At 47.4% G+C, this 27,655-nt stretch overlaps 1 protein-coding gene across 1 annotated transcript; it reads right to left on the bottom strand.

The window, feature by feature from the left end:
• Positions 1-27,655, bottom strand: SLC18A1 (solute carrier family 18 (vesicular monoamine transporter), member 1). The gene is made up of 15 exons (XM_015417061.1): positions 27,544-27,655; positions 26,621-26,981; positions 24,919-24,977; positions 23,435-23,518; positions 23,035-23,127; positions 20,395-20,484; positions 19,958-20,001; positions 18,359-18,419; positions 15,369-15,464; positions 6,209-6,287; positions 5,612-5,663; positions 4,685-4,748; positions 3,932-4,051; positions 1,706-1,839; positions 1-114 (listed from the first exon to the last, which is right to left on the bottom strand). Exons 1-15 carry the CDS (start codon positions 27,653-27,655, stop codon positions 1-3), a joined length of 1,563 nt encoding a protein of 520 aa, XP_015272547.1.

Raw genomic sequence — 27,655 nt, forward strand, 5'->3', positions numbered from 1 at the left:
CTATTCTTCACTCTCTGCTTCCTCATCGCTGATGTCGGTCAATGGAAAGTCCCGGAGAACTTTCTGGGTGGTGTAGCTTTTGGTCTGCATGGAGCATCCCTCACTAAGAATTGCCTGAGGGGTGAAAGGAACAAGACATTCAGCTGCCTGATGCTAAATCAGTTCAGTGTAACTGGTTAGGTATGATGAAAAGATATTCCAGATCGATGGATGTGCCCACTGGCCCCACCCAGCAACAGCCATGGCCATAGCACACGGCTCTAAGCCACAGTGTTGCCCTTGTACATTTCTTGCAACCTCATCTGGCAAGTGACACTGTAACAGCCATCCTATCCTGCTTGTGAATATAAAATTCCAGGTACATTTTGGACACTGTGGGAGCCCTAGGGGCTCTCCCTGGTCCTGCAGAACCCAAGCTCTAGTTCTTGCTGAGAGGATAACTCTGCCTGGGTTGAACAACTGAAAGTGTCAATAAAGTCTGTTATGATTAAAAATTCCTCCATACAAAATTATTTATACCCCCTCATAGAAAAGGCAAAGAAAAGGCTATGTTATCAACAGTTTTCCCCACCATCCTTCCAGAACACCTCCCTATACAACTTCTTCCAGTTTGGTGTAGTGGTTAAGTGTGCGGACTCTAATCTGGGAGAACCAGGTTTGATTCCCCACTCCTCCACTTGCACCTGCTGGAAGTTTCTGTCAGAGCCCTCTCAGCCCCACCTACCACACAGGGTGTCTGTTGTGGGGAGGGGAAGGGAAAGTAGTTTGTAAGCCACTCTGAGACTCCTTTGGGTAGTGAAGGGCAGGGTATAAATCCTTCTCTTCTTCTTCCTTTGCCTTTCCATCTGTTATATCAATTCCTTGCAGGCAGATTTCCATGCTGCTGTAAACAGGGGCTTGAGGTATAGTGACACAACCTATAGACACTCAAAAGGGGGGCATTCATGGTATTTTTGATACTTTAGTTGAACAGATTAACTAAAGAAAGAATCCCTTGTTTCTGTGTTCCTTCTTCATCTCTAAGGGTTGTCCCAGTTATGCATGACAGTCACAATCTATCCTCTAGAAGAAAGAAGAAGAGTTGGTTTATATATTCGGCTTTTCGCTACCCTAAGGAATCTCAAAGTGGCTTATAATCAATGCTCCCTCTAAGCTGTGAAGACTTGTGAGCAAAAATTCTACTTTGTGAGCTACTGACATTAAAGTTGTGTGTGAGCGATTTGTCTACTGTATAAATTAGTTTCCTCTGGAGACATCCTTCCTGAGCGAAGACAAAAATGTGTGAGCCGGAGGCTAAAAAACTGTGAGCTAGCTCACACTAACTCAGCTTAAAGGGAACACTGCTTACAATCACCTTCCCTTCCTCTCCCCACAGCAGGCACCTTGTGAGGAAGTGGGGCTGAGAGTTTTCAGAGAACTGTGATTGGCCCAAGGTCACCCAGCAGACTTCATGTGGAGGAGTGGGGAATCAAACCCAGTTCTCCAGATTAAAGTCTGCCACTGTTAACCACTATACCACCCTGGCTCTCAGCATGGCATGGGTGTGGGCATCATCTTGCACAGTTCTTGAAGATTCCTTTTCGCAATCCCAGTATGGCACAGAAGTGTCATACAGGCATGTGTTGAACTTCTGGTTTGATGTGACCTAGAAAAATGTGAGGACTCCTTGGATTCAGCCAGTTTACAATTTCAGAGAAAAACTTACAATCTTTTCCTCTTTGGCTGGGGGGCTCCTTAGGAACCAGCAGAAAGGAGCATACAGAAGGTTGATTCCACCAATGACGACCATTAGCCAAGGAAAGCCAATGGCTCGTACAAGAGCACCCCCCGTAGAAGGTCCTGGAAATAAGGAATGACAGGATGATTGTTTTTTATCACTTTTATATCCCACCTTTCCTCCACGGAACATATGGCAGCATACCTAAGGTTCCCCAGTGGTTTCCTATCCAGACAGATTGCTGATTTCTCCACACCTGAAACATATCTGCCACCACCCTTTTCCCCCAGCCACATGAGTGAATTTTAATAAGAAACACTGCCATTAAAAATAATGGCTGCTATTGTGTCAGTTTGTACCAGTGGAACTGAAAAAATTATCCAAGAAGCAATTGAAAGCAGGCAAATTGTCAGGGAAATATGTGATTTCCCTGACCATGCACAAAAAAAGATACCACTTCACATGAAATTTATTTTACTGTATTTATGCCCTGCCTTTCTCCTCAGTCGGGACCCAAAGCAGCTTACATAATTCTCCTCTTCTCCATCGTATCATCACAACAACCCTATGAGGTAGGTGAGGCTGAGAGTGCGTGACTGGCCCACAGTCACCTGGCAAGATCCCATGTTGTCTCCCTTCCTTTTCTGCACAAATTCAGCACCATTGAACTTCCGTTTTCTACCCATTTGGATGCCCTTGTCACTCATGCCCGAAGTGCAGTTATTTGCAGTTACTCCAATACATGCCCATAGAAAGCTGGACTACGACTCCCAGTCAATGCAATAAAAGGACTTGAGGTGGTGCCCATAGAAATCTATAGAGCACGTATGTCAAACATAAAGCCCAGGGGGCGGAATTGGCCCATCTAGGGCTGTTGTGTGGCCTGTGAGCAACTGGTGCAAGGGAGGGAGCAGGAGGCTGCTCAGGGGTGGGTAGGTGGAGCCCCTCCAATTATGGCTTCAGCACAGCGGGACAATCTCATCTGCAGCAGTCAAGCAGAACCCCTTCACTTCAGGGACTGGTAAGATGGGAGCCACTGCAGCCTCATCCATACCTCTCTACTTGGCCTGCAGCTCCAGGGATGCTGTCTCAGATGGCCTCAGAAATCAGTGTTTGCATATGAAGGGGGGTGGTTTTGCAGACAATCCTGTGTTGGGGCATGGGAGTGTCTGCCCAGCGCTGCACTGTTGGCTCTCCTCCCCACCCGTCTCCCAGCCCATGGGGCTTTGCAGTGAGAACACCCCACCTCGGAGTTTACCAGTTGCTGTCCTTTATAAAGTTTATATCTCCAGTACCCAGCATTACGTTTTGTGGCACACATGGCCCAGCCCGACAAAGTGACATTTATGTCAGGTCCGGTCCTCATAACGGGACAATCTCATCTGCAGCAGTCAAGCAGAACCCCTTCACTTCAGGGACTGGTAAGATGGGAGCCACTGCAGCCTCATCCATACCTCTCTACTTGGCCTGCAGCTCCAGGGATGCTGTCTCAGATGGCCTCAGAAATCAGTGTTTGCATATGAAGGGGGGTGGTTTTGCAGACAATCCTGTGTTGGGGCATGGGAGTGTCTGCCCAGCGCTGCACTGTTGGCTCTCCTCCCCACCCGTCTCCCAGCCCATGGGGCTTTGCAGTGAGAACACCCCACCTCGGAGTTTACCAGTTGCTGTCCTTTATAAAGTTTATATCTCCAGTACCCAGCATTACGTTTTGTGGCACACATGGCCCAGCCCGACAAAGTGACATTTATGTCAGGTCCGGCCCTCATAACAAATGAGTTCGATACCTCTGCTATAGAGTATACAATCCATTGTGCTGTAAACACACTTTTTTCATTTTATGGTGCATACGTTTTACGTCTTCCTTCCAAAGCCACACCATTTCAGTACACTGCTATGAGCTCAGGGAAAACGCAGGATCCAGATTGCTCATTCATTGCCATGGGGCTGACCCACCCACCTGGGAACTGTCCTCACTGTCTCAGGCAACACGTCTCTTTGTGTTCCCTAACCCCCCTCCCCCCCACCAAGGCTGCTTATTAAAAGATCAAAGCTTTACTGTCATTGCTCTGAAGATCAATTGGTTTAAAAAAAACCCAGAACCCTAAAAGCTATGTAAATTGTAGAGGGGAGATTTTAAAACTGGAGGAAATTAACAACATGGTAAACAAGCAATAGGGAAAAACAAGAGCAGGGTGACTCTGTGTTCATTCATACCAACAGCAAAGCCCATGCAGAAAGCCACATCAGCAATGGCATAGACACTGCCGTAGACAGAGGTATGCCGAAGATCCACCAGGTATCCCATAATAGGCATCATTGAGGAATCCACCATGCCTATAATCAGAACGGGAAAAAATACCATGAGAAATTAATCCAGGTGTGCACATATAGAGGTCGGAGGGGGCATTTCCCCACCCCATATTGCAAACATAGGGTTGCCAACCTCCTGGTGGTAGCTGGAGAGCTCCTGGGATTATAACTGATCTCCAAGCAATAGAGATCAGTTCACCTGGAGAAAATGGCTGCTTTGGAAGGTAGACGTTTACCCCATTGAAGCCCCTCCCCACCTCAGACCCCACCCTCCTCAGGCTCCACCTCCAAAATCTCCAGGTATTTTCCAACCTGGAGCTGGCAACCCGACCACATGTGATTATTCTTTTGGGGTACATATTTCTGGCTACTGTAAAATAACCATAACAAATGTTCTTGAAATAGGCTTGGGGGGGGGGGGGGCTAGTTGAATCTTGTCTTTATTTGAGAGCAGACCTATGAATTTTACCAGAAAATCAGTAAGTCAGAAAATCAATCAAAATAGAGTGCATTTCCTCGGACAGTGCACATGGTCCAACCAACTGCTACTTAAGGCATAGCTGCCTCAGGTATGCCCCCCCCCCATGCATGACTTTATGCTTTGAGCATTGCATGTGAACATTTTTCTACAACACCCAGAATCCTTCGTAATCTTACCAAGGGCAATACCAACCCCACTATTGGGTCCAATGAGTCCATAGATATTTTGCGCCAAGGGAATCTGCAGGGGGGAAAAAAGGAAGGAAATGGGTGGACCAGGGAATTGAATACAATTCACAGCACTATCTGTTGTCTGCTTTACAGACTAGTGCAGTGTATGGACTAATGCAGGGGTGGCCAAACTGTGGCTCAGGAGCCACATGTGGCTCTATCACACATATTGACAGGGCGGCTGGGGAAGCTAAATATCATTAGCCAACAAATATCATTAGACAAATAAATACATTAGCAAAAAAATAGCACTTTTGTTATTATTTTGGCAGTCTCATTTAATTTTACTAAAAAGCAAATTTGCATATTTCCCAGTAAAAACGTGTAATATTTGTTTGTGTCTTGCGGCTCTCAAACATCTGTTTATTCTATGTGGCTCTTACATTAAGCAAGTTTGGCCACCCCTGGACAAATGCAACAATCAGGTAGTGGGGAGACCCCCATCTCTTTTCTGTCTTCTTTTTCTGCCTTGCTGGAAGCAGGAAGGGAAAGGAAAGCAGGTGTCCCTCAATCCAACGTAACTATTCAAGCACTCGGCGTGACTATTAACAAGAAATTTAATAAAGATGTCCAGGCTCACTTCTTTCTGTAAATGTACCCAACTCTTGATTGCATCCCCTTCCAGTAAGCCTATTGCTTTTCCAATGACCCTCCTACTTGGGGGATGAATCTCTTTGGATGAGTGGAGTCTTGGTCTATCGTCATTCCATAGAATGGGGAATCTTGCCTAGGACCAGAGCTCCCACCACTAAATTCTCTTCTGAGCTTTCCGCTGCAGCACAGGTGACGGAAGAGAACATGGTCCTTTTTGTGCTTTCCCAACTGGCTATTCTCTGCATCAGTCTTGGAGCACAGATCTGGCATCATACTCACACAAAGGAGACTGATTCCCACCAGCACCATCCCAATCAGTGAACAAAGCCACCTTTTGAAAATGAAAAGAAGAAATTAGGAACCGAATGATGAGACATCACAGGGGAAGGGAGGAAGAAATAGACAGACAGATTCCACTTGGTGGGGGAGAGGACCTGCCGGCCAGATCTGGCTTACAGCAACTCCACAGGGTTTCCAAGGCAGGAGACAAAGAGAGGTGGTTTGCCGTTGCCTGCCTCTGCATACAAGAAGAGGAGTTGGTTTTATACCCCACCCTTCACTACCCGAAGGAGTCTCAGATTGGCTTACAATCTCCTTCACTTCCTCTCCCCACAACAGACGCCCTGTGAAGGAGGTGGGGGCTGAGATAGCTCCGAGAGAGCTATGACTGGCCCAAGGTCACCCAGCAGGTGTCATGTGGAGGAGTGGGGAATTGAACCCTGTTCTCCAAATTAGAGTCCCCTGCTCTTAACCGCCACACCAAACTGGCTCTCAGCAACATTGGTCTTCCTTGGTGTTCTCCCATCCAAGTACTAGCCAGGGCTGATCCCGCTTCCAAGAGCTGACAAGGTCTAGGTCTAGGCAGATTCTACTTACCGCCCCATTTTGTTGGCCAATGTCCCAAAGAGGTTGGTACAAATCAGGTAAGACACACTGGCAGGCAGAAAAGCTACCCCTGTAAAACACAGAAACACCAAACTTAAGTGAAGTCACACAGATGTAGCAGAGCTCTTGGGAAATTTGTGGTATTCTTTGTATGAGCAGAGAGCACAAGGGAAGGCGGTCAAGCATTTCTCCAGCACAGCACACCCACTATCTCACACCAGAGATCCAGCAGCTTCCAAGATGCTCCAGTCAGCTCATAGCAGGGTCTCTGTGCCACTGTTAGAATCTAAAGCTGTGCTTTCTCTTCACACAGACACATGCCCGTCACCCCCTGGGAGGGGGAGGTCACCTCTTCCAAGCACTGATGGGCATTTGGACACAGCTACTTCCTAACTTCCTAACTACCTAGCAGTTCGAAAGCAAGAAATTGCAAGTAGATAAATAGGTACCACTTCGGTGGGAAGGTAACAGCGTTCCGTGCGCCTTGGTGTTTAGTCATGCCGGCCACATGACCACGGAAACGTCTTCGGACAGCACTGGCTCTTCGGCTTTGAAACGGAGATGAGCACCACAACCCTAGAGTCGGATTCGACTGGCTTCCAAGCAAGGGAACCTTTACCTTTACTTCCTAACAATCAAGGGCCATCTAGAAAGTTTTAACAATAATTTTAAAAAATCACCATTCCTTTTGCCATGGCCTTTGGTTTATTTATTTCTTTATGCACTTCATTTGTACACAACTTTCCAACTCAATGGGGACCATAGGAGCGTACACTGTTGTCCTCTCCTCGATTTTATGAGATACGTTAGGCTGAGAGTATATGACTGGCCCAGGGTCATCCAATTCCCACATCAAACCAGGGAATTGAACCTAGGTCTCCCAGATCCTGCTCTGACATTCTAACCACTCCATCACACTGGTTGTCCCTTGTTCCTTCTGGGCATATGACTTCAGGGTTAACCCACAGGTTTAACTGATTCACAGCAATTAGAACCTAAGCCCTTAACAATACACTCTACAGTCGAGCTCTCACAAGCAGACCAGCTTCCACACAACTTTCCAACTCAATGGGGACCATACAAGCGTACACTGTTGTCCTCTCCTCAATTTTCTTGTCAGAACAAGCCCATGAGATACATTAGGCTGAGAGTATATGACTGGCCCAGGGTCATCCAGCAAGCTTCCACATCAAACCAGGGAATTGAACCTGGGTCTCCCAGATCCTGCTCTGACATTCTAACCACTCCATCACACTGGCTGTCCCTTGTTCCTTCTGGGCATATGACTTCAGGGTTAACCCACAGGTTTAACTGATTCACAGCAATTAGAACCTAAGCCCTTAACAGTACACTCCACAGTCGAGCTCTCACAAGCAGACCAGCTTCCATTGGTGCTAACTCTCCTGATCTGCCAGACAGGGTCTGGTTTTCTGGTCCCTGTCCCTGGTAAATAATTTCCCCTATTTTTTTTCCTTTAGCGGGGGCAACTTGTTGAAATACTGTTAGCACAAGTTGCTAGTGTGGTCTTTCTTCAGGATTCTGCATCCTATACCAGGTCTCTAGAAGTTAAACCAGGGGTGTCATGTCAATCATATTGCCTTCAGATTGGTGCTAACTCTCCTGATCTGCCAGATAGGGTCTGGTTTTCTGGTCCCTGTCCCTCGTAAATAATTTCCCTTTTTTTCCTTTAGGGGGGGCATTAGTCCATACACTGCACTAGCACAAGTTGTTAGTGTGGTCTTTCTTCAGGATTCTGCATCCTATACCAGGTCTCTAGAAGTTAAAGCAGGGATGTCAATCATATTGCCTTCAGTGCATGTACATTTCAATGCAAGCGCAGGAACAATAAGGTGCCCTGTGGTGCACGGCCTATCATTTCATACACTGCAGCCGCTGAGCACGTTTTTGCAATGTTAATAGTATGCAGAGAACATGGATCTAGAATACAGTTGACAGAGCAGAGCCCTGAGCCACCTGTGTTGGTGGTACACCTTGGGCATTAATCCTTGGAATGAGAATTCAGAATGGGGAGGTTGTGGGGTGCTGCACAGGGTTGCCAACTGCCTGGAGGAAAAAATCATCCTATTCCTTTAACAGAGGTTTAGTGGTACATTATTTCCCAGGTGATGTTAAGAACATAAGAGAAGCCAATGTTGGATCAGGCCAATGGCTCATCCAGTCCAACATTCTGTCACACAGTGGCCAAAAATACCAGGTGCCATCCAGAGGTCCACCAGTGGGGCCAGGACACTAGAAGCCCTCCCACTATTACCCCCCACCCAAGCACCAAGAATACAGAGCATCACTTGCCCCATACTGAGAGTTCCTATCTCTACCTTGTGGCGAATAGCCACTGATGGACCTCTGCTCCATATGTTTATCTAATTCCCTCTTGAAGCTGTCCATGCTTGTAATCCATGCTTGTTGTTCATCTCCATGCCATGAAAAGCTTCCACTACCCATTTCTACACACTAGGTCTCTATTAAAGGGACAGGATATTTTTCACCAAGCTGGTTGGCAACCCTTTGCAGGCATCTCTAGATTTTCCCCTGCGCAACATTTGAGGGGATGGACTGGGTCCTCTGGTGCCTAGCCCAAATGAAATCCTGCCCCATTTTCTCCCTCCTCCATTTCCAGCCCACACTCCGTACCAGAGTCATCGTGCTCTGCAGTCACAATTAAACCAGCATCTAATATTTGACTGGTTATAGGTTGACAGTAGCCTATTGTTAATTTACTCCCCTGAAGACTATAAATGCCTCCCAGACCGTTCTGTTTGCTCCCATAAAACAAAGCTTTCTTATTGAAGCTCAGTCGTTAGCATTTAATTTCCTCCATCTGTCCCTTTCATTTATCTTCCAGGTTCTCTGGGAAAGTCTAAGCCCTGCCCATTTTGCTACGAAATGCCAGGGAAACAAACAGAAGCAGCCATCCAAACTGACTTGCGTTGGTTTCGTTGTTAAACTACTCCATACAAGGGCAGTGTCAATCACTCATCTGTATCCAGTCTCCATACCGTGCCTTCCACAAGTAATAAAGAACTCCATCCAATGTGCCTATTTAACAAGGTGCTGAGTTGCTCCTCAGTACAAAGTGGCAAAACAAGAACCAAATTATTTCAGCTTGCATGTCGTCCATGCTCCAGGCCTGACCTCTGCCAAGCACAATACCTGGGGCTGCCTTTATCTTGGGGTAGCCAGATTTCTGAGGGTGACTAGCTACTTTTGAAGTACATTTCCCCACTTTTGATCTATGTTGGATCCAGATTTGTTTCGGAGTGCTTTTGGAAGGGCTGGCTCTGGGATGATAGCCCTAAATGGCCTTAGACGCTTGCCTCTGTAGGAACCCACCTGTGTGGAAGCCAGCTCTGGATGATGCCCGAGACAATGCTCCACATACTAAAAGAGGGTCTGCAGAGAGCATGCTACAAACCAAGAGAACAGTCAGTCCGCAGGCCCCAGCAACAGAGAAGCTGGAAGATGCCAGACAGAAGCTTCAACAGGCACTGAGGAAGCAGGCTCACCTAAGGATGCAGCAGTTGCTGAGTCAAGCTGACCGCCTTAGGGTTGCCAGCTCTAGGTTGGGAGATTCCTGGAGGTTTGGGGGGTGGAGCCTGGGGCAGGGGGGGTATGGAGAGGGGGGGACAGGGATACAGTGCCATAGAGTCCACCCTCCAAAGCAGCTATTTTCTCCAGGTGAACTGATCTCTGTAGTCTGGAGATCAATTGTAATCAGGGGTCGTTTCGTAGAAAAAGAGCTAGGGTAACTCATTAGCATACGCCACACCCCCTGACATCACTGGAAGTGTGTCATGAGGCCACACACCCCTGACATGACCGGAAGTGTGTCATAAGGCCACACCCACCACAGTCTTAGTCTTAAAGGTTAGTCTTAAAGGTGCTATTTGAACTCTTGGACTATTTTGCAACAATAGACTAACACAGCTACCTTGGGGAAGCTCCTGGATGGGGCTGGGAGTCCTTGCGGAGGCCACGTGGAGTTGAGTGGCCTCGGCCAGGCAGAGGGGAAGGATGCCAACTTACCCTCCTGCTTCTTCCTCCTTCTGCAACAGAATGAGGCTGGAAGAAGGGGGCGGCCGGAAGAAGGGGCGGGGCTTTGTTGTGTGCCCCGCCCACTGCACCTCACCCGGGGGAACTGCGATCCCCCGCGATCCCCCCCGAAATGACCTCTGATTGTAATACTGGGGAATCAAGTCACAGCCTCACCTAGAGGTTGGTAAACCTACTTAGCAGGCACTGGAGATGACGTTACCATTGCTCTGGCAATGGTGACTCCTCGGCCATGTGAGACTAGAGGCCATTGTAGGAAGAGGGAAGTGGCTGGGGGAGCGCCAAAGGTATGGAGAGGCATTGAAACCAAAGCTAGGGTGAAGTGGAGGCTTGTCTGGAAATCCAACTTAAGAGAACACAGAGAAGAAGAGCAGGATGCTAGGTGGGGAAAACCCTTTGCCTCTAGTCCATGCCCCCCCCCAACTTGCTGAGTGTGGGGGCACTTTTGGAATTTTGTGAACAGGTAGTGGGCAGCACCACAAAATGGCTGCCATGGGGGATGGATGGGAACCATCACAAAATGGCTGCTGCAGAGCTGGGGTCAGTCACACAATGTTGGAAGGCTCTACATAATGTTTGGAGGTTCCATGTACTGATGGCTACCTGTAAGCTTCCCCAGTGGGGCAAACAGGGGCTACCTGGGACTGTTTCATGTTGGGTAAATGTAGGGTTGTCAACCTCCAGATGGTGCTGGAGATCTCCTGGGATTACAAATACTCTCCAGGAGATAGAGATCAGTTTCTCCAGAGAAAATGGCTGCTTTGGTGGGTGGACACTACTGTCATTTTACCTTGCTGAGGTCCCTCCCCTTCCCTCCCCAAGCCCCCCCTTCCTCAGGCTCTACCCCCCCCCCCAAAAAAAAAATCTCCAGCAATTTTCCAACCTGGAGCTGGCAACCCAAAGTAAATGGCATGGGGGGGAGAGCTAATGCCTCTTCTCTGTGCACACTGTGGTCCAGTTTCCAAGCTGGGCCCCTGCACACATAGAAATTGAGATTGCAGCATGGAACTCCAGGCCTTTGCCTGGTCCAGAGTCTTTATGATGGCTGCATGTCCACCACATGGACTTTGTGATTTGGCCCTTTGGGTCTTTTGCCCTGAATGGATTTTATATCTAACCTTATAACAACCCCTCCCCCCTTTCCCAGATCCAGTACAACAAACAGAGGTCATTTCGGGGGGGGGGCACATGACGAAGCCCCGCCCCCTGCTTCCGGCCGCCCCGCTTCCAGCCCTCATTCAGCCAGGAGGAGGCAGGAGAAGAGGGGAGGGTAAGTTGCTTCCTCCCTGCCTCTCCCCACCCCTGCCTGCCTGGGGCCAGGGAGGGCCTTCGCGGGGCTTCCTTGCACTCCCGCTGGCCTTGCAGGTCCACCGCCGGGCCCCTGATGTCAGGGGGTGTGGCATATGCTAATGAGTTACGCTAATGAGTTCCCCTAGCTCTTTTTCTACGAAATGACCCCTGACAACAAACCTTCAGCAGCCTCCTCCATCCTTGCCGGGCTGCCCATCCCAGGAAACTAGAAGCCAGCAGGAGAAAGTGCCTGCTTGCGTCCTCCCACAATGTCCTTATCTGGCTGAGGGCTTCTCCTGGATGACTAGCTATTAATATGATTAGCAGCTGTCAGGGGCTGTGCTCAGCCTAGGTAGCCGCTCCACTTTGGCAGTAAGTGCAGCTGGGAGCATCCCCAAAGGTCATTCCTCCACAAATTGGATTTCAGTGGTTTTTTGGAACAAAGGTAGGCAATTTTATCTCATTATCCTGACCGGTATCCTAGGCAGCCAGTTAATTGGCATGTTACTGATCTGTCCTCCCTGTGCCTCTGAAAATGGTTGGTTTGGGGTTCTTTCTAATCAGCAGGTGCCTCTGCAAAAGCCATGTGGTTTTTTCCTCCTAGAATGTCCCAGATTTTTTTAAAAGAAGTGCCCCCTTTCCACCCAGATGCCACAAACGTTACGTGTAAAAACGCATACACGTCTGTTTTGTGACGCGTACGTGCACCAGGCATCGCACACTTCCATCCCACTGTCTCTTTACCCAGTTTGGTACCCTGAATGCCTACAATCTGATAATAAAAATAGTTAACACATAATAAATAACAAGAAAATAATAAGCGAAACAGTCATTAAAATAGGTTTCTTTTAATTAAGCAACCGGAAGAAAGTACTAAAAGCAAATAGCAAAAAGTGTCATCCTGAGTTATGCCCTTCTAAGTCCATTGAAGTTGGTGGGCTTAGAAGGGTATAACTTTGCATGGGACTGTACTGACTGACTGTAACTAGACCCCAAGCAATGCAATCATAAGAACATTTTCCTGGGACTAAGTTCCACTGGATAGAACTGAGCAGGATCCTAAGCAGACCTACTTAGGGTTGCTCTGGAAGTGTTGTACCCTGCTTTATTCCCACCTCCTCTAGATTTCAGCCTCCTAAGGGAGAGTTTGAATGTACATATACACAGGAAACAGAGGTCATTTCGGGGGGATCGCAGGGGATCGCAGTTCCCCCGGGTGAGGTACGGGAGGCGGGGCACATGACGAAGCCCCACCCCCCACTTCCGGCCGCCCCGCTTCCGGCCCTCATTCAGCCAGGAGGAGGCAGGAGAAGAGGGAAGGTAAGTTGCTTCCTCCCTGCCTCTCCCCACCCCTGCCTGCCTGGGGCCAGGGAGGGCCTTCGCGGGACTTCCTAGCACTCCCGCCGGCCTTGCAGGTCCACCGCCGGGCCCCTCATGGCTGGCGGTGGTGGCCGGGACCGTTGGGGGCGGGGTGTGTGGCCTTATGACACATCAGTGATGTCAGGGGGTGTGGCATATGCTAATGAGTTATGCTAATGAGTTCCCCTAGCTCTTTTTCTACGAAACGACCCCTGACAGGAACCACTCAGATCTGGAAGGTGCACTCCTCACAGGATTGTCATATTTGCAATCTTCTCTTAAGGATCGAGTTCAGACAGAACAAGCCGAGGCAAAGTGCTGTGTAGCCAGTACCTGTGCCATCAAGACCTAATATTTATTTTTTAATCCTGTTTTATAAGAATATGCCATTCTTCAAACAGATAGATAAATAAAGCCATAAATTAAGAGCTCTGTTCTCAAAAAAAAAACTTACATGAAGCAAATTAACGGTGCATCCCTTAACACAGTTAAACACTTCTAAGCCCAATGGCTTCAATGGGCTTATAAGGGTGTAACTCTGTTTAGGACTGCATGTGAGTGGGGTTGCAGCTGATTCAACCCTGGCCAGAGACCTGTGGAAGGAGAAAAACCAACGAAACCCTTTGCACAGTCAGGCACATGTTTCATTTGAAGTCTGAAGACAGAGAGAATCTAGAGAAATCTGACACAGTCCATGGTGCAGAATGAATAGTGTACAGCCTTCTGTTTTTATGGCCTGGTGATAGGGAACCAACCTCCAGGTGGTGGATGGAGATCTCCCGGGATTTCAACGGATCTCCAGACAACTAAGATCAATTCATCTGGAGAAAATGGCTGCTTTGGAAGGTGGTGTTTATGGCACTATACCCTGTTGAGGTCTCTTCCGTCCACAAACCCCGCCCTCCTCAGGCTCCACCCCAAAAGTCTCCAGGTATTTCCCAACCCAGAGCTGGCAACCCTACCCAGTGACCCTAAGGTGCCGACCCTACCAAGTCCCTTTGTAAATGAAACTGAGGCAGAACTGTGCGGGTTCTCCTTCAAAAGCAAAACATTACCAATTCTGCTTCAAGAAACAGAAACTCTAAATACTGCATAAGGCATAATTAGCATGCATAAATTGTTCAGCTTCTGACAGCCACAAGGAAGGAGAAGGAATTATCCTTCTGAGGCCTTTATAATTCATCTGTGCCCCCTTCCTCTGGTTTGGAGGACAGATCTCATTAGATGTTGCTTGCATCCTTTTAATAAGACTGATGTTTTCTCTGCACTTAACTAGAAATCAGTAGCAATTGATTCCGATTCCAAGTGCTTCTCTATGAACTGCGCACCTTTGATCATGTTTGGATGGCTGCATCCAGATGTAGCACTCCAGGAGCAGGCCACAGAGTTGCTAACCTGCAGGTGGGGCCTGGAGTTCTCCTGAAGTTATTACTGATCTCAAGACTACAGCCTGTGGGTTCCTATCTATACCCTGTGGCTAATAGTCACTGATGGATCTCTGCCCCATATATTTATCCAGTTCCCTCTTGAAGCTGTCCATGCTTGTAGCCGCCACCTTCAAGAAGGAACTTAGTTCATTCCTTAACAAACTGGATAAATATATGGAACAGAGGTCCATCAGTGGCTATTAGCCACAAGGTATAGATAGGAACTCACAGGCTGGGGCAGGTGATACTCTGCAGGGGTCATTTCGTAGAAAAAGAGGTGCAGGAGCTCATTAGCATAACTCATTAGCATAACTTGTTTGCATATGCCACATCCCCTGACATCACCGGACGTGTGTCAGAAGGCAACACCCACCACTCAGGCTCCACTGAACTGTTTTGGATTGCTAGCTATTGGGGGGGGGGCATGCAGATCTGTCATCACAGAGGTGGGAGAGCTTGTACCTGAATAAAACTTGGTCTTAAAGGTGCCACTGGACTGTTTTGGATTTCTAACTATGGGGGGGGGAGCTCTGCTACTTACCTGGCTGCTTCTTGCTCCTTGTGGCCCGGAGCTGCTGGGAGCAGGGGGCGGGGCTTGTTGCATGTGCCCTCCCCCTGGGCTCTTTACTGCCGGAGCTCCACTCCTGTGTGTAAAAATGAAAGCATATGAAAAAGTAATAATTCCAGTTTGTTTATTTCAGTCCATGCCATCACGATGCACGGGAATAAACCAATTTGCACCAAAAGATAAGAGTGCCAACCTCCAGGCGGAGCCTGGAATTCTCCCCGAATTACAACTGAACTCCAGACTACAGAAGTTATTTCCCTTGGCAGTTTTAGAAGGCAGACTCGATGGTATCACATCCTGCTGAGCTTCCTCTCCTCCCCAAACTTCACCCTCTCCAGCTTCCAGTAATTTCCCAAGTCACAGTTGGCAACCCAAAGGAGGTCTGAGCTTTTACATGTCTAGCCAATAATCAGGAGGGATATAAAAAGGAACCTACCCAGCTGCCACTCCGGGGAGCACATGGTTTGCATCATCCAGATGGGCAGAGTGGTTTCCAGGATAGCAACTCCCATGTTGGCAAAGCAGAGAGAGCCTGGGGGAGAGGAAACAGACTGGATCGGCATCCTTGTTATCACCCATCAGTGAGCCTGATGCTTTTTGCAGAGAAGTACAGCAAACGACAGGTCTCTGCTGCTCTGAAGGACTTACAATTTACTTTCAGCCAGCCAAGGAAAGGAGTAAACCAGAGAGTCAAGAAATTAATGTAAGCCTATGCAGTTACTTATGCTCAGGCAGCTGAACCAATGCAGTTAGACATAACTCTTAGAATGGTACAAATAGGATAAATTAGACTTGAGGGAAAGATACGATTAAGATCTCACTTCTTTTTAAGTTCAAAGGTATTAAAGGTAAAGGTAAAGGTTTCCCTTGCTCGAAAGCCAGTCAAATCCAACTCTAGGGATGCGGTGCTCATCTCCGTTTCCAAGCCGAAGAGCCAGCGCTGTCCAAAGACATTTCCGTGGTCATGTGGCCGGCATAACTAGACACCAAGGCACATGGAATGCTGTCACCTTCCCATTGAAGCAGTACCTATTGATCTACTTGCAATTTCTTGCTTTCGAACCGCTAGGTTGGCAGGAGCTGGGACCAGAGACTGGAGCTCACTCCGTCATGCAGCACTTGGGTCTCGAACTGCTGAACTATCAACCTTGTGGGTACCACGCTGCCTGCCCATAGATTTCCTGGTACCCATTTGCTTCCTCCCCGAAGCAAATGGACTGCCCTGGCTTTTCTCTGCCTCACCAGAGCAGGAGGGACTTCAGAAGAATCCAGGAGGCATCACTTTTGTGTCTGCTGGGTGCACTCCTTCAAAATAGCTGCTTCCATCACTAGAGAATGCTTAACTTGCAACCAGCTAACATTTTGTGGCTGGCCCCAGTGCCCCATGGCAGCCATTTTGTGACTGCTCAGCTCCCAGAGCAGCCATTTTGAGGTTATATACACTCTCCGTTCTAAAATTCCAGAAGTGTCCCCAGGCAAAGTGAGATGGGGACTTCTGCACTAGAGCAATGGGAAGGGGGAGTTGGAACTCTCCCTCCGCACTGTATATTAATTCGTTATTGCTCATTTTCTTATAGATTTTACTTCAAGCTGGTTTGGATCCCCTTTGCATGGGTTACAAGCAGGTTATAAAAGCCCTGATAAATAAATCACACCCTCGTACATACAGATATTTATTTAATGTATTTAACTTTATTTCTCCCCTGCCTTTCCCCCCAATGGGGAGAACCAGAGTAGCTTACACCGTTCCCCTCTCCTCCATTTTATCCTCACAACAGTCCTGTTAGGTAGGTTAGTTAGGCTGAGAGTGTGTGATTACGTAGGCTTGCCAGATTGCACACCACAGCAGCCAATCTCCTGCCCCTGCCAGCTCTCCCCTGCTTTGCCTACTTTTGCAGCAGGACAGAATGGGGAGCAGGGAGATGTTGCAGATGCTGCCATGTAATTTTTGATCACCAAGTCTGCAGCATTCAAGGAATTTCCCCAGTATCCAGAGCTATTTTGGGGCAGGAACGCACAGGAATGTAGTTCCGGCTGGCTCCTAGGTTGGCCACGCCCAGCAGGAACTAATTAGCATAATAGGCCACACCTAACAGCAGACGCACATTAAAATTGGCTACATTAGGGGTGTGTGGCCTAACATGCAAAGAAGTTCCTGCTACAAAAAAACCCCTGGGTTTTGACAACAAACAAGGTAAACAGAATAAGAAGGGAAAGGTGGGTGTGGTTGGATGACTACACTTCTGGTAACATGTGGGGTGTGGCCTAATATGCTAATGAGCTGTGCTGTCAGGGGTGTGGTCTAATATGCTAATGTGTTTCTGCTGTTGGGTGTTGCCTATTATGCTAATGAGTTCCTGCTGGGCTTTTTCTACAAAAAAAAGCTCTGCCAGTATCTATGGTAATTATACTACAGAGACTGGTAGAATCCCTAGAGCACTGCTCCCTCCTCTCCATGCCTTGCCTCCAATTGTTCCCAGCATTGACCAGTTCAAGCCTACTGTCCCAAGGTTAGTCAGCATGCTTCCATGGCAGAGTGGGGATTCAAACCTCAATCTCCCAGATCTTAGTCCAGCGCTCTAGCCAATACTCCACCAGCTATCTGCATAATATTTGTATTTTTTTCTTGGTGGTGGAAAGTGCTGTTAGGTCACAGATGACTTATGGCAACCCCTTGGGATTTTCAGGCCAGAGATGTTCACAGATGGTGTGCCATTGCCTGACTCTGCATAATGACCCTGAACTTCCTAGATGGTCTCCCATCCAAATATTAACCAGGGCCGACCCTGCTTAGCTTCCAAGATGTAATGGGATCAGAGTAGCCTGGGCCATCCAGGTTTTTTTCCCCCTACATAAGACTAATAGGAAGAAGAATGAGATAGACCAGTCAGAGGGAAAGATTAAACCTCATGTCTTCCAGCACAATGATACCATTCTGATTCAGGCACTTCCACTGAGCTGCTTTGAGCTTTAAAAAAAGCATAAGATCCCAGTCATGGCTCTCCTACCTCACATCTTGCTTGGCCCTTAATTTGCTGCATTCTCTTTGAAATAGTCATTTTTATACTAAAGGCTCTTTGTTAATTCCCAATAAAAATTATTTAGGAAGGCTTTGGGATTCCGCAGACATTTCTTTTTGCTCTGTTCCCTCTTTTCCCCCTGTGCTTGCCTTATTGCAAAGAAATCCAATGATCAGGGGTGACAAAGAGGGGAATCAGAAAGGCGGAGAGGCCCCAAGGCTCTCCAGCGATTCCCCTATTTTTAATTGATAGATGTGTTTCTTCCGGTGTTCGAAAAGAATTAATTTTCTAAACATTTCCTAAAAGGTTTATCTCCCCAGTTCTTGCACCATAAAAGGTTTAATTCTGACATGGAATATCCACAACTTCAAAACAATAACCCCACAGGGACTGTACGGTGACTTACCTGCAGCAATCAGAATGTAGGGGTCCCATAGCAAGGTGAGCAGCGGGGTCCCTTTGGCACTCTGCACAAAAGGGAAGAGATATCAAAGATGCATCCTGTCGCTTTAGCCCCAGTTCTGTCAACACCAATCGGTCATGTGAACCCCCCCCAGCTTGTCTTCTTTTATTTATTTATATTTATTTATTTATGTATTTTTCACATTTATACCCCGCCCTCCCCGATGGGCTCAGGGCGGCTTACAGAGGCAAGGCAGAACCTTGCCATAATAAAACATCATATGCATAATAATATAAAACATATAATACATCTTAAAATATCCTCAATTAAAACATGGTGCTCAATACTTCCATCAGTCCAAAGATGGCAGATCGTAGGTCCGAAGTTCCGAGTAGTACTTCCCACGGCTTCTTCAATATTCAGATGTTTCCTCAGGGCGGTGGTGGTATAGTAGGGGCGGTGGCTCCTACTCAAAGGCCTGGCGGAAGAGCTCCATCTTGCAGGCCCTGCGGAACTGCATAAGGTCCCACAGTCTTTCTACCTTTTGAGCTGGAGATCCCCTCAGCTGATAGAGGATGTCTAAGCTCTAAGATGGAGTCCCCAACGTGGTGCCCATGGGTCCCGTGGTGCCTGCCAACGCCATTCCTAGCACCTACCAAGTGTTTCTGGAAAGTGGGTGGAGCCAGGTGGGGCCTCTGTGGCCCAGCAAGGCTTCTGATTGACCATTAGAGACATGATTGGCTGTGCAGATTTTTTAAAACATTTGTGTCACAGCAGCTGCCACCACAACACAAGGATCTTCACCGTGTAACTGAGAGCAAGCTGTGTGGTAGCTTGTTTGTGGCTGGCTCCACCTCCTGCAGCAGCCATTTTGTGGCTGTGCCCACCACACTGCATCAAAATCCCAAAGGGGCTCAGAGGCACAAAATGGTTGCGGACCCCTGATTCTAGGATATGTCTGCTGAATTCATTTCCAGCAAGCACTTCCAAGTGATTCTGTTTATGAGGCGTGGAAGTGAATCTGAGCACCTTTCCTTGCAGTTCTTAAGAATGCTTTCCTGGGGATAAGCCCACCTTAGTAGGACCCTGAATAGACCTGCTTAAAACTGCTCACTTTAGACATGAAGTGGAGGCCTGCAAAGAGCTGCTATAAATTCAGAGAGCTTTGCATGGGGCAATTCTCCATTGGCCCCATGTGGAAGCTGCCATTGTTTGGTTTTCATGTTTGGATTCAATTGGGGGGGAGTTTGTTTGAAAGCTTTAAAAAGTATAGAGGTGGGGTAGAAATCTATTAAACAAACATGTCAACCAAATGCTTTACACCTGAAAAGCAGACATTGGGCACTTTCACACACACTAAATAATGCACTTTCCAACTGAATTTTACTGTGTGCAAGGGGAAAATCCACTTGCAAACAGTCGCTGAAGTGGATTGAAACGGCAATTGTGATACTGCTCTCAAGCTGTCTTTCTAAATCATTCTCAACCCCTACAATACTCCAAAGTGATCCCAATCTATTTCCGGCCCTATATGATTGCAAGAGAGTCAGGCCTGTCTTGTTGCTTTCTGTCTTGTTGCCATGTCCCTACCGTTGTACCTACCTCTGGTGAAATCTTTGAAGGCTGCAGAATGCACAACTGTAAACCTAAACGAGAAATATCATTATCTATTCCAGGCTACTTCCACCCTTCCTGCAAGAACACATAGTATTGACCTCCCTCATTTTATCCTCACAACAAATCCCGTAAGGCAAGTTAGGCTGGGGGGGGGGGGCTAGCCTAAGAACTTCCAGGGAGCTTCATGGACAAGCAGAGCTATGAACCCCGCTCCCCTTGTCGCTAACCACTACACCACACTGATTCTCTGCGCCAGCTTCCTTTTGGAAACGGTATTTTGACTTTGAGATTCCTGACATTTGACCATCTCCCTGTTTCCATCCACCAGCTAGGCTTTCCTTCATTCTTGAGTCTTCCTTTCCAACCTACCCGGCCTCAGCCACAGCTGTGAATGTATCTTCCCGGGATACCAGAGGACTCACCTCCATCCAACAAGGCTAAGAATGCCAAGATGAGAAAGGGAGATGACTTCCCAACAAACTCGTACATCACACTTCCAAAGGGTGCTCCAACTGAAGAAGGGAAAAAGGAATAAAAGAAACGAGGTCATCAGGGGTAAAATAGTGCTTGGCTATTCCAAGACTCTTGTAAGAAAGTCACTGGAACTAATTGGGGGGGGGGAGAGATTCTTAACTGGCTGCAATTAAGCGCAGTACACTCAGTCAGGGAGCTGGTGGTGATACTTGTACTCTCAAAAGGTAACTAGGGCCCTGTCCACACGAGGGGTTTTGGGCCAAGAGTGGGCCGGATCGGGGCTGGAGCAAACGGGTGCGATCCCTCTGCAACATCTGGGCAGCGTTGCGCACCCATCCCCGATCCGGCCCTTCCCCGGATGAAACGCATCAAAAATGAACCACCTACTGAGGTGGTTCATCCACAACGGCCGCATCAACGCCGGCCATGGGATCGCCGGCCCGTCTTTCTGCCGGCGCATCCCCGGCTCCTGCCTGAACTGCGCATGCTCAGACATGTGCAGTTCGGCAGTCTCCCGTTCCCCTCCGTCGCTTCCCCCGGCATCTGATCATGCTGGGGAGGGAATGCGCCGTGGCTCAGGGGATCAATGTGATCCCGCCACAGCGTGTGTGTGTTTTTGGTGCGGCTTTCAGAAGCCGCGCTTCAGCCCATCCCTTTCCACCCCTGTGGCAGGGGCCTAGGTAGATCTAAGTATGCATTGCATATAAGAGGTGAGTGGGCAGGATGAGCACAGGAAGTTTATTCTGCAAGGCCAGTCTAGCAGATAGTGAGTGTTGGTCTTGGACAATGGAGACTCCCCTGTTTAAATGGAACTATTGAAACAGTGTCCCATGTGTTGTTAGAATGTCCTAATTATAATGATATCAGACAAAGTATTTTATCTTCAATTTTATCCAGCATTATGGATTTTCCTGATGCATATAAACTGTTGTTTCTACTTAACAATGTTGATGACAATATAACTGATTCAGTGGCAAAAAAAATTATATGTTGCCATTTTTATACGAAGCAATATACTGTAATACACAAAGAACCACGGCCCACATCACAAGCGACTCATGATCGCCCGCTCCCTCTCAAGTGAGATGACAACAAGCCCATTTACAGTTAATGGAAAGGGGATGGATTGAAAGGTCCCAGGCAAGAATTTTTCCTTTAATGATATTTGTTCTTCAGGTAAAGACCAGGACGGGTAGCAGGTGTAATAGGGAATATAAGGGCTCGGTCTGAGCCTGGAGTTTGTTGGAACAAATGATCTGTTGCTTGAGAGCTGTCCTTGGTGCTGAAAAGCCAATCTCCATTCATGCTTGTTTCCTGCGCCTCACTTGTACTTCGGTTCCTGATTCAATTCACCAGCATTGCTCTGTTTGCTTGAAAGATAAACTTTTCTTGATTCTCCCATGGGTTTGAATCTCCTCCACTTTGACAGTTCCCTCTCCCCATAAACAACTGCCCATAAGTGATAAGGTTGGACTAGAAACATTTCCCCTGATCTAACTGTGCATGTCCACAATTTTTTTTGTAGGGAGAAAAATCCCTTCATGTGAACCCCCAGCTGAAGTAGGACAATCCAGATATTGGTCTACCAGCTCAGGAAGGGTTTAACTAGATGAACAGTAGGAAAGCTATAATCAAATCTCCTGGTATCTTAAATGTTATGTAAAGGTAGCTGCTTCTGCTGCTGTGGAGGGGGGCAGAGAGAAGTTAACCCACCCATCTTTTCACCCCACTGGAGCTAATAGCCATTCAGTGTGGGTGATTTCTAACCAGGAAATGGCAAGAGGGGGATACCTCTGCCCCATTACCACATCCTTGATCCAAAGCAGCCCCATACCCCTCACAGCTGTTTTTAAAGACATCTAGAGATCCAATCACAGTTTTCTCAAATCTACTAAATCCCTGAAAAAAGTAGGCCGGTTACCTTAAACAAGTTATCTGCTCTCCTCCTCCATTCCCCATATAGTCATTTAGTGTAAAGTACTTGTCAAATTTAAAGTGTGATAATATAAAAACTAGCAGAGTGCTTGGCACGATGATAGGCTGTACTTTGGTTGGTTTAAGCAGCTGCTCGGTTTTGTACTGCAAGGCTTCATTTGTGATGTAATGGGGGAGAAAACTGAAGAGAATGTTTCGTATATCACCAGGCCATCATTATAGGTAAGAGACATGTGGGCTAGGTCTCGTGGTGTAGACCTCTGGCCCACATCCACCTTTGATCTTCCCTGTTGGTGAAAATTTGGAACAACACCTGGGCACAGTTGTCACTCAGGAAGCTGCGATGGCTGTAGGATTCTATGCATCAATGTTATTTATGAAGTACACCATGATCAAAAGAAACAACATGTGTTGATCTGAAGCAGCGGAACAAAGTCTGAGTCCAGTGGCACCTTGAAGACCAACAAGGTTTAACGCATGCACACAAAAGCTTATACCTTGAATAAAACTTTGTTGGTCTTAAACTTTGTTCAAGCATGACATAAGCACTGGAGAGGATCTCCGGGAGCAAAAGGAATCTAGCAGCTGAGAACAGGAATGTAGATGGAAGCTGCAGGAGACATAAGCCATCCTGTGGGTCAAAAGTTACTCACCAAGAACCCCCAAAGCCAAGCCACCTAGGGCTATTCCCATAGCACTTCCCCTCTCATCATCATCGGTGTAGACACTTGCCAGCATCCCAAGACCTGAAAACAGGGGGAACAAAACCAAGACAGCTTTGAGTTTCTCTCCAGGTACCACACCTGTTTCAGCTGTGCCCACCACTTATGTATTTATTTAAGAAAATGGCCAATTCACACTTCTGCCAAAGTGGCACTCTTGGTAGTTTACAAAGCTAAAACTAAATAACACTGAGCATATTATAACCTCAAATAATTAAATGCAATGTCTTCTCTTGGAGCTGTAAGGAGTTGGGGCAGTACCTGTTCCCATGACATTCTTTCACCTGCCCATGTTCTTTGGCCATTCTAGTACATCTACCACCCTGTTTACCTGCAACAGATGAACAGGCAGACCCAATGCCTTGCAGTGCTCGAGCCACAAACATCAAGTCGTAAGTACTGGAGAAGGCAAACACTAAGGGGGGGAGAGAAAAGCAACAGAATCAAGACTTCTACAAGTTCAGATTACTGAGGAAATACATATGAAGGCCTTGAAAATCAAGAGTCATATAAATGCTAAGGAAAATTATAATGGTTGTGATTTGTTTATTTGTACCTCTCCTTTCTCCCCAGTGGGAGGGGACCCAAAGTGGCTTACATCGTCCTCCTCTCCTCCATTTTATTGTCACAACAACCCTACGAGGTAGGTTAGGCTGAGAGAGTGTGACTGGCCCCAGGGTCACTCCGTGAGTTTCCATGGCATGAGTGGGGATCTCTGCCAGATACTAGTCTGCTTTTCCTGGATGATGTCACTTTCTGATTAAAGTACAGCGGCTGGGGATGGATTAATCTGGCCATTTTAATTTATTTTCGCTTTTGTATCTCACCCTCAGTTTTGGTTCACCTCGTTTTTGTTCCTGTCACCTCTTCTGCTTCCTTTACGCCATTTTTATTCCATTCATATGTCACTATGGAGGTCATCTTCATCTCCCACACACTCACGCAGCATTTCATAGATATAAATATGTGCATGTATCACCTTTATTTGCATATCAAGAATTGCTGTTCAAGTCCTCCATCCCAGTACTCAAGCAGCTGAAAGCTCTCCTCTGCTTGCAGTGTACTATATTAATGTATTCTGCTCATTTAAAAGATAAGATTGTTCTTTTGATAAAGAAATATTAGGAAAACACAATCTGTCCTACGCTGTACTATCACCACGCAAAAGATATCTCAGCACCTGCCAAGTATGAAATGGCAGGTTGCGCACTGAATGGTGGCTTAGTGTTCATACACATGAGTTTGACAAGAGATTAGGTGCGTTCATCCCCCCCCGCCGCCGCCCAATTTTTACACAGGGCTCAACGTACACCATAGGATTTCTTCTGTGCTTATTTTAATGACTTGCTTTTCTTTTGCAAATATAGTTGTCAGGATTGTTTTATTAAGAAGGAAAATGGTGTGGGGAGAGAGGGAAACTTGAACCCTTTCCTCTTCTCCCATTTTTTGCCCGTGGAAATAATACACTCTTAAGCTGCTTTTACACCCACTGGGAAAAATATCAGTAACTGTAAGTTTTCCTTTGCAAAACTGAAAGCCTTTTTTCCTAGGGAGAAAATGGTAGGGGAGGAAAGGGTTCAAATTTCCCTCTCTCCCGAAGCCATTCTCCTCCTCGATAAAGCAATTCAGGACTCTGCATTTGCAAAATCAAAAAGTCATTTCAAATAAACATGTAACTGAGCAGTTAATCAGTCCATGGGGACTTCTTCCTTTTCCATTTCACCTTTGGACATTTACATTATGGTTCTTGGGATCACATAACTAGTTTAGATAAGAAAAGAAAGTTGACAAATAAATGTGAAGCAAAATACTCACAAACTGTGGAAAGGAACATGATGATGAACCCAAGAAACATGGGAATATGGTATCCTATCCTGCAAGAAGAAAGAAAACACATGTATATCTTTTATTTACAAAGCTGCATTTAGCTATTGCCTTGCCGTAACTAAGAGCCATGAGCCAATAATAGACACAAAAATAAAATACATCTAATTCAGTTCAAAGATAAAATGACTAATTCACAGTCCAGCACTGACCTTCTCATTGACCTTCTCATGTCCCAAACAGCGTTATACATACTGGGCATTCTGTGTGTGGGGGGGGGATGTCTGAGATCTCTTTCATATTCATGTCCACTTAACGCTGAATGGGTCACCATTTACCATGGGTGAAGCCAAAAGCAAAAGAGGCATCTTTCTGCTATGCCTGGATCCTTATCTAGCAAAGATCCCTCCCCCCAGGTACCCTAAGCAAAGCAAAACAGCCGAGAGCCAGTTTGGTGTAGTGGTTAAGAGTGTGGACTCTAATCTGGGAGAACCGGGTTTGATTCCCCACTCCTCCACATGCAGGGGCTGGTGTGACCTTGGGTCAGTCATAAATTCTTTCAGAGCTGTCCTCTCGAGGGCAGTTCTCGAAAGCGCTCTCTCTGCCCCACCTACCTCACAGGGTGTCTGTTGTGGGGAGGGGGAGGGATTGGAAGATGCTCTGAGACTCCTTCTTCCTAGATGCAGCCCCAACTGACAGCTTCCTTCCACCCAGTTCTCAACAGCCATCACTCCATCACTAAGGACAGAGGGGGAACTGGCAGGGGCCAAGCATCCTTCCCTCATACCTGAATCCAGCTGCAGCTGAGAACTCCTCTCCTCCCAGCTCCCAGCTGCTCTCAACAAAGTAAGACAGAAAAGAAGCAGCAGCCAGGCATCCTTCCACCATGCCTGGATGGCAACCCTATTCAAATTTTACTTTGACAAGGGGGGACCTGCGCTACTTCAGTGGCGATCTCTTCCCCCTCTTAGCTTCCCCCCCCCTTCACCCAGGCCCGCTGCAGCTCCTGCCCACCATCCCCCAATGCTGCCCATGCCCGCTGCAGCTCCCCCCCCCCCCCCCCATCACCACTGCTGCCAGGCCCACAGCACATGTGCAGACAACACTTTTGCTTTTAGGGGGATTCAAGCCCCCAATGTAATTTTTGTCAACAATTCCAGGTTTGTCTGCAAACCTGGAAGACCCCCCAAGTTTGCAGAGCTATCTGGTTTATGTCAGTGCAGCCCTGATCCACGGATTTAAGTATCTGCAGATTAAGCCACACATAACTATTGGAATGTAAGATGTTTGTATTTGCTTTTAATCACTGCCAATTGCTTGGGAGCCAATTTTTTTTTTAAAGGGCTGAAAAGCAGGTTAAAAACATTGCGAGTTGCCTTGACCTGGACAGCCCAGGCAAGGCCAATCTCGTCAGATCTCAGAAGCTAAGCAAGGTCGACTCTGGCAAGTGCTTGGATGGGAGACCTCCTTGGAATACCAGAGGAGGGAGGCGGGGGCAGGTTTTATTCAGCCACTTCTCTAAATATCCTCCAGGTCCCCAATAGGGGTCAGCCAGCAGAGGTCACCATGATTTCCAGGTGCACACATACATGAACATATAAAAAATACTTTAAAAATACAAAGAAGTCATAGCAAGTCAACAAATAAATATATCTCGCGCGCACACCATTGGTGTGTTTAAAACCTGGTCTACCTGTTGGTTAGGGGTCCTACAAAGGGATTGGCTATGAGCTGCATCAAAGCCTTGGAAGCAAACAGCAATCCAACGCGTGTATTCTCTTTCGTCAGAAAGTCAGCTCCCTCTGCACAATTGTCACCGGAAATCAAAGTGGCCTTGGGGAGATGAGAGGCGTTCCCCCCTTGGGTCTTGCTTGTACCATTTGAATCCATGTTGGCGGTATAGTCCGAAATGACCGGTGTGGTATTGGTATAGTACGAGAAGACTGTGTTGTAGGAAGCAGCTGTGGAGACCACCATCGGAACTGTGCTTTGCAGAACAGCAGGGTGGCTGGCATTTTTGTAGGTGGTAAACAGGAAGGAAGGAATGATGGGCACTGAAAGGAAAGCAGTAAAAGGTTTAGACTGCAATTCAGGGGTGGCATAAACAAGCCAGGATTGGTGAATAATATTCCTTCAGGGTGAACATCACACAAGATTCCCCTACAGAGTTTCCCTGTGGAGCGGTCCACATCTCTCTTCCTCATCTCTCTCAGTCCACATCTCTCTTTCACATCATAAGAACATAAGAACATAAGAGACGCCAATGTTGGATCAGGCCAAAGGCCCATCCAGTCCAACACTCTGTGTCACACAGTGGCCAGAAATACCAGTGCCATCAGGAGCTCCACCAGTGGGGCCAGGACATTAGAAGCCCTCCCACTGTTGACCCCCCCCAAGCACCAAGAAGACAGAGCATCACTTGCCCCAGAGCCCCTATCTATACCTTGTGACATCTGCCAATGTCTCCGTCCCTTGCCCATCCCCTCTGTGTCCCTGTTCATCCACACTAAGGCTGCTGGTGGTGGTATCTCCATCCTAGTCCCAGCATTCTATACACCGCATCACTGGCTCTCATACGACCCTGAGAAAAGACAGGCCAAGCAATGCACCACGTACCTACAACAGTCAACAGCATGTTGTCCACCAGCAGGGCAACAAAGACGACCAGCAGCACCAGCTTCCGGGATTCCCTCCCATCCCGAAGCCAGATCCAGGGAGCACACTCCAT

The sequence above is a fragment of the Gekko japonicus genome, unplaced genomic scaffold (assembly GCF_001447785.1).
Source record: "Gekko japonicus isolate JY-2015 unplaced genomic scaffold, Gekko_japonicus_V1.1 scaffold709, whole genome shotgun sequence".
Lineage (NCBI taxonomy): Eukaryota > Metazoa > Chordata > Lepidosauria > Squamata > Gekkonidae > Gekko > Gekko japonicus.

Bases quoted from the DNA above. Each gene is read 5' to 3' on its own strand.
- SLC18A1 (XM_015417061.1), bottom strand. From the start codon at position 27,655: ATGGAGTGTGCTCCCTGGATCTGGCTTCGGGATGGGAGGGAATCCCGG. The intron at 15,465-18,358 runs GTAAGTCACCGT...CCTCTCCCCCAG, and splicing joins CTACATTCTGATTGCTGCAG to GCTCTCTCTGCTTTGCCAAC. The intron at 5,664-6,208 runs GTAAGTAGAATC...CATTTTCAAAAG, and splicing joins TTGGCCAACAAAATGGGGCG to GTGGCTTTGTTCACTGATTG.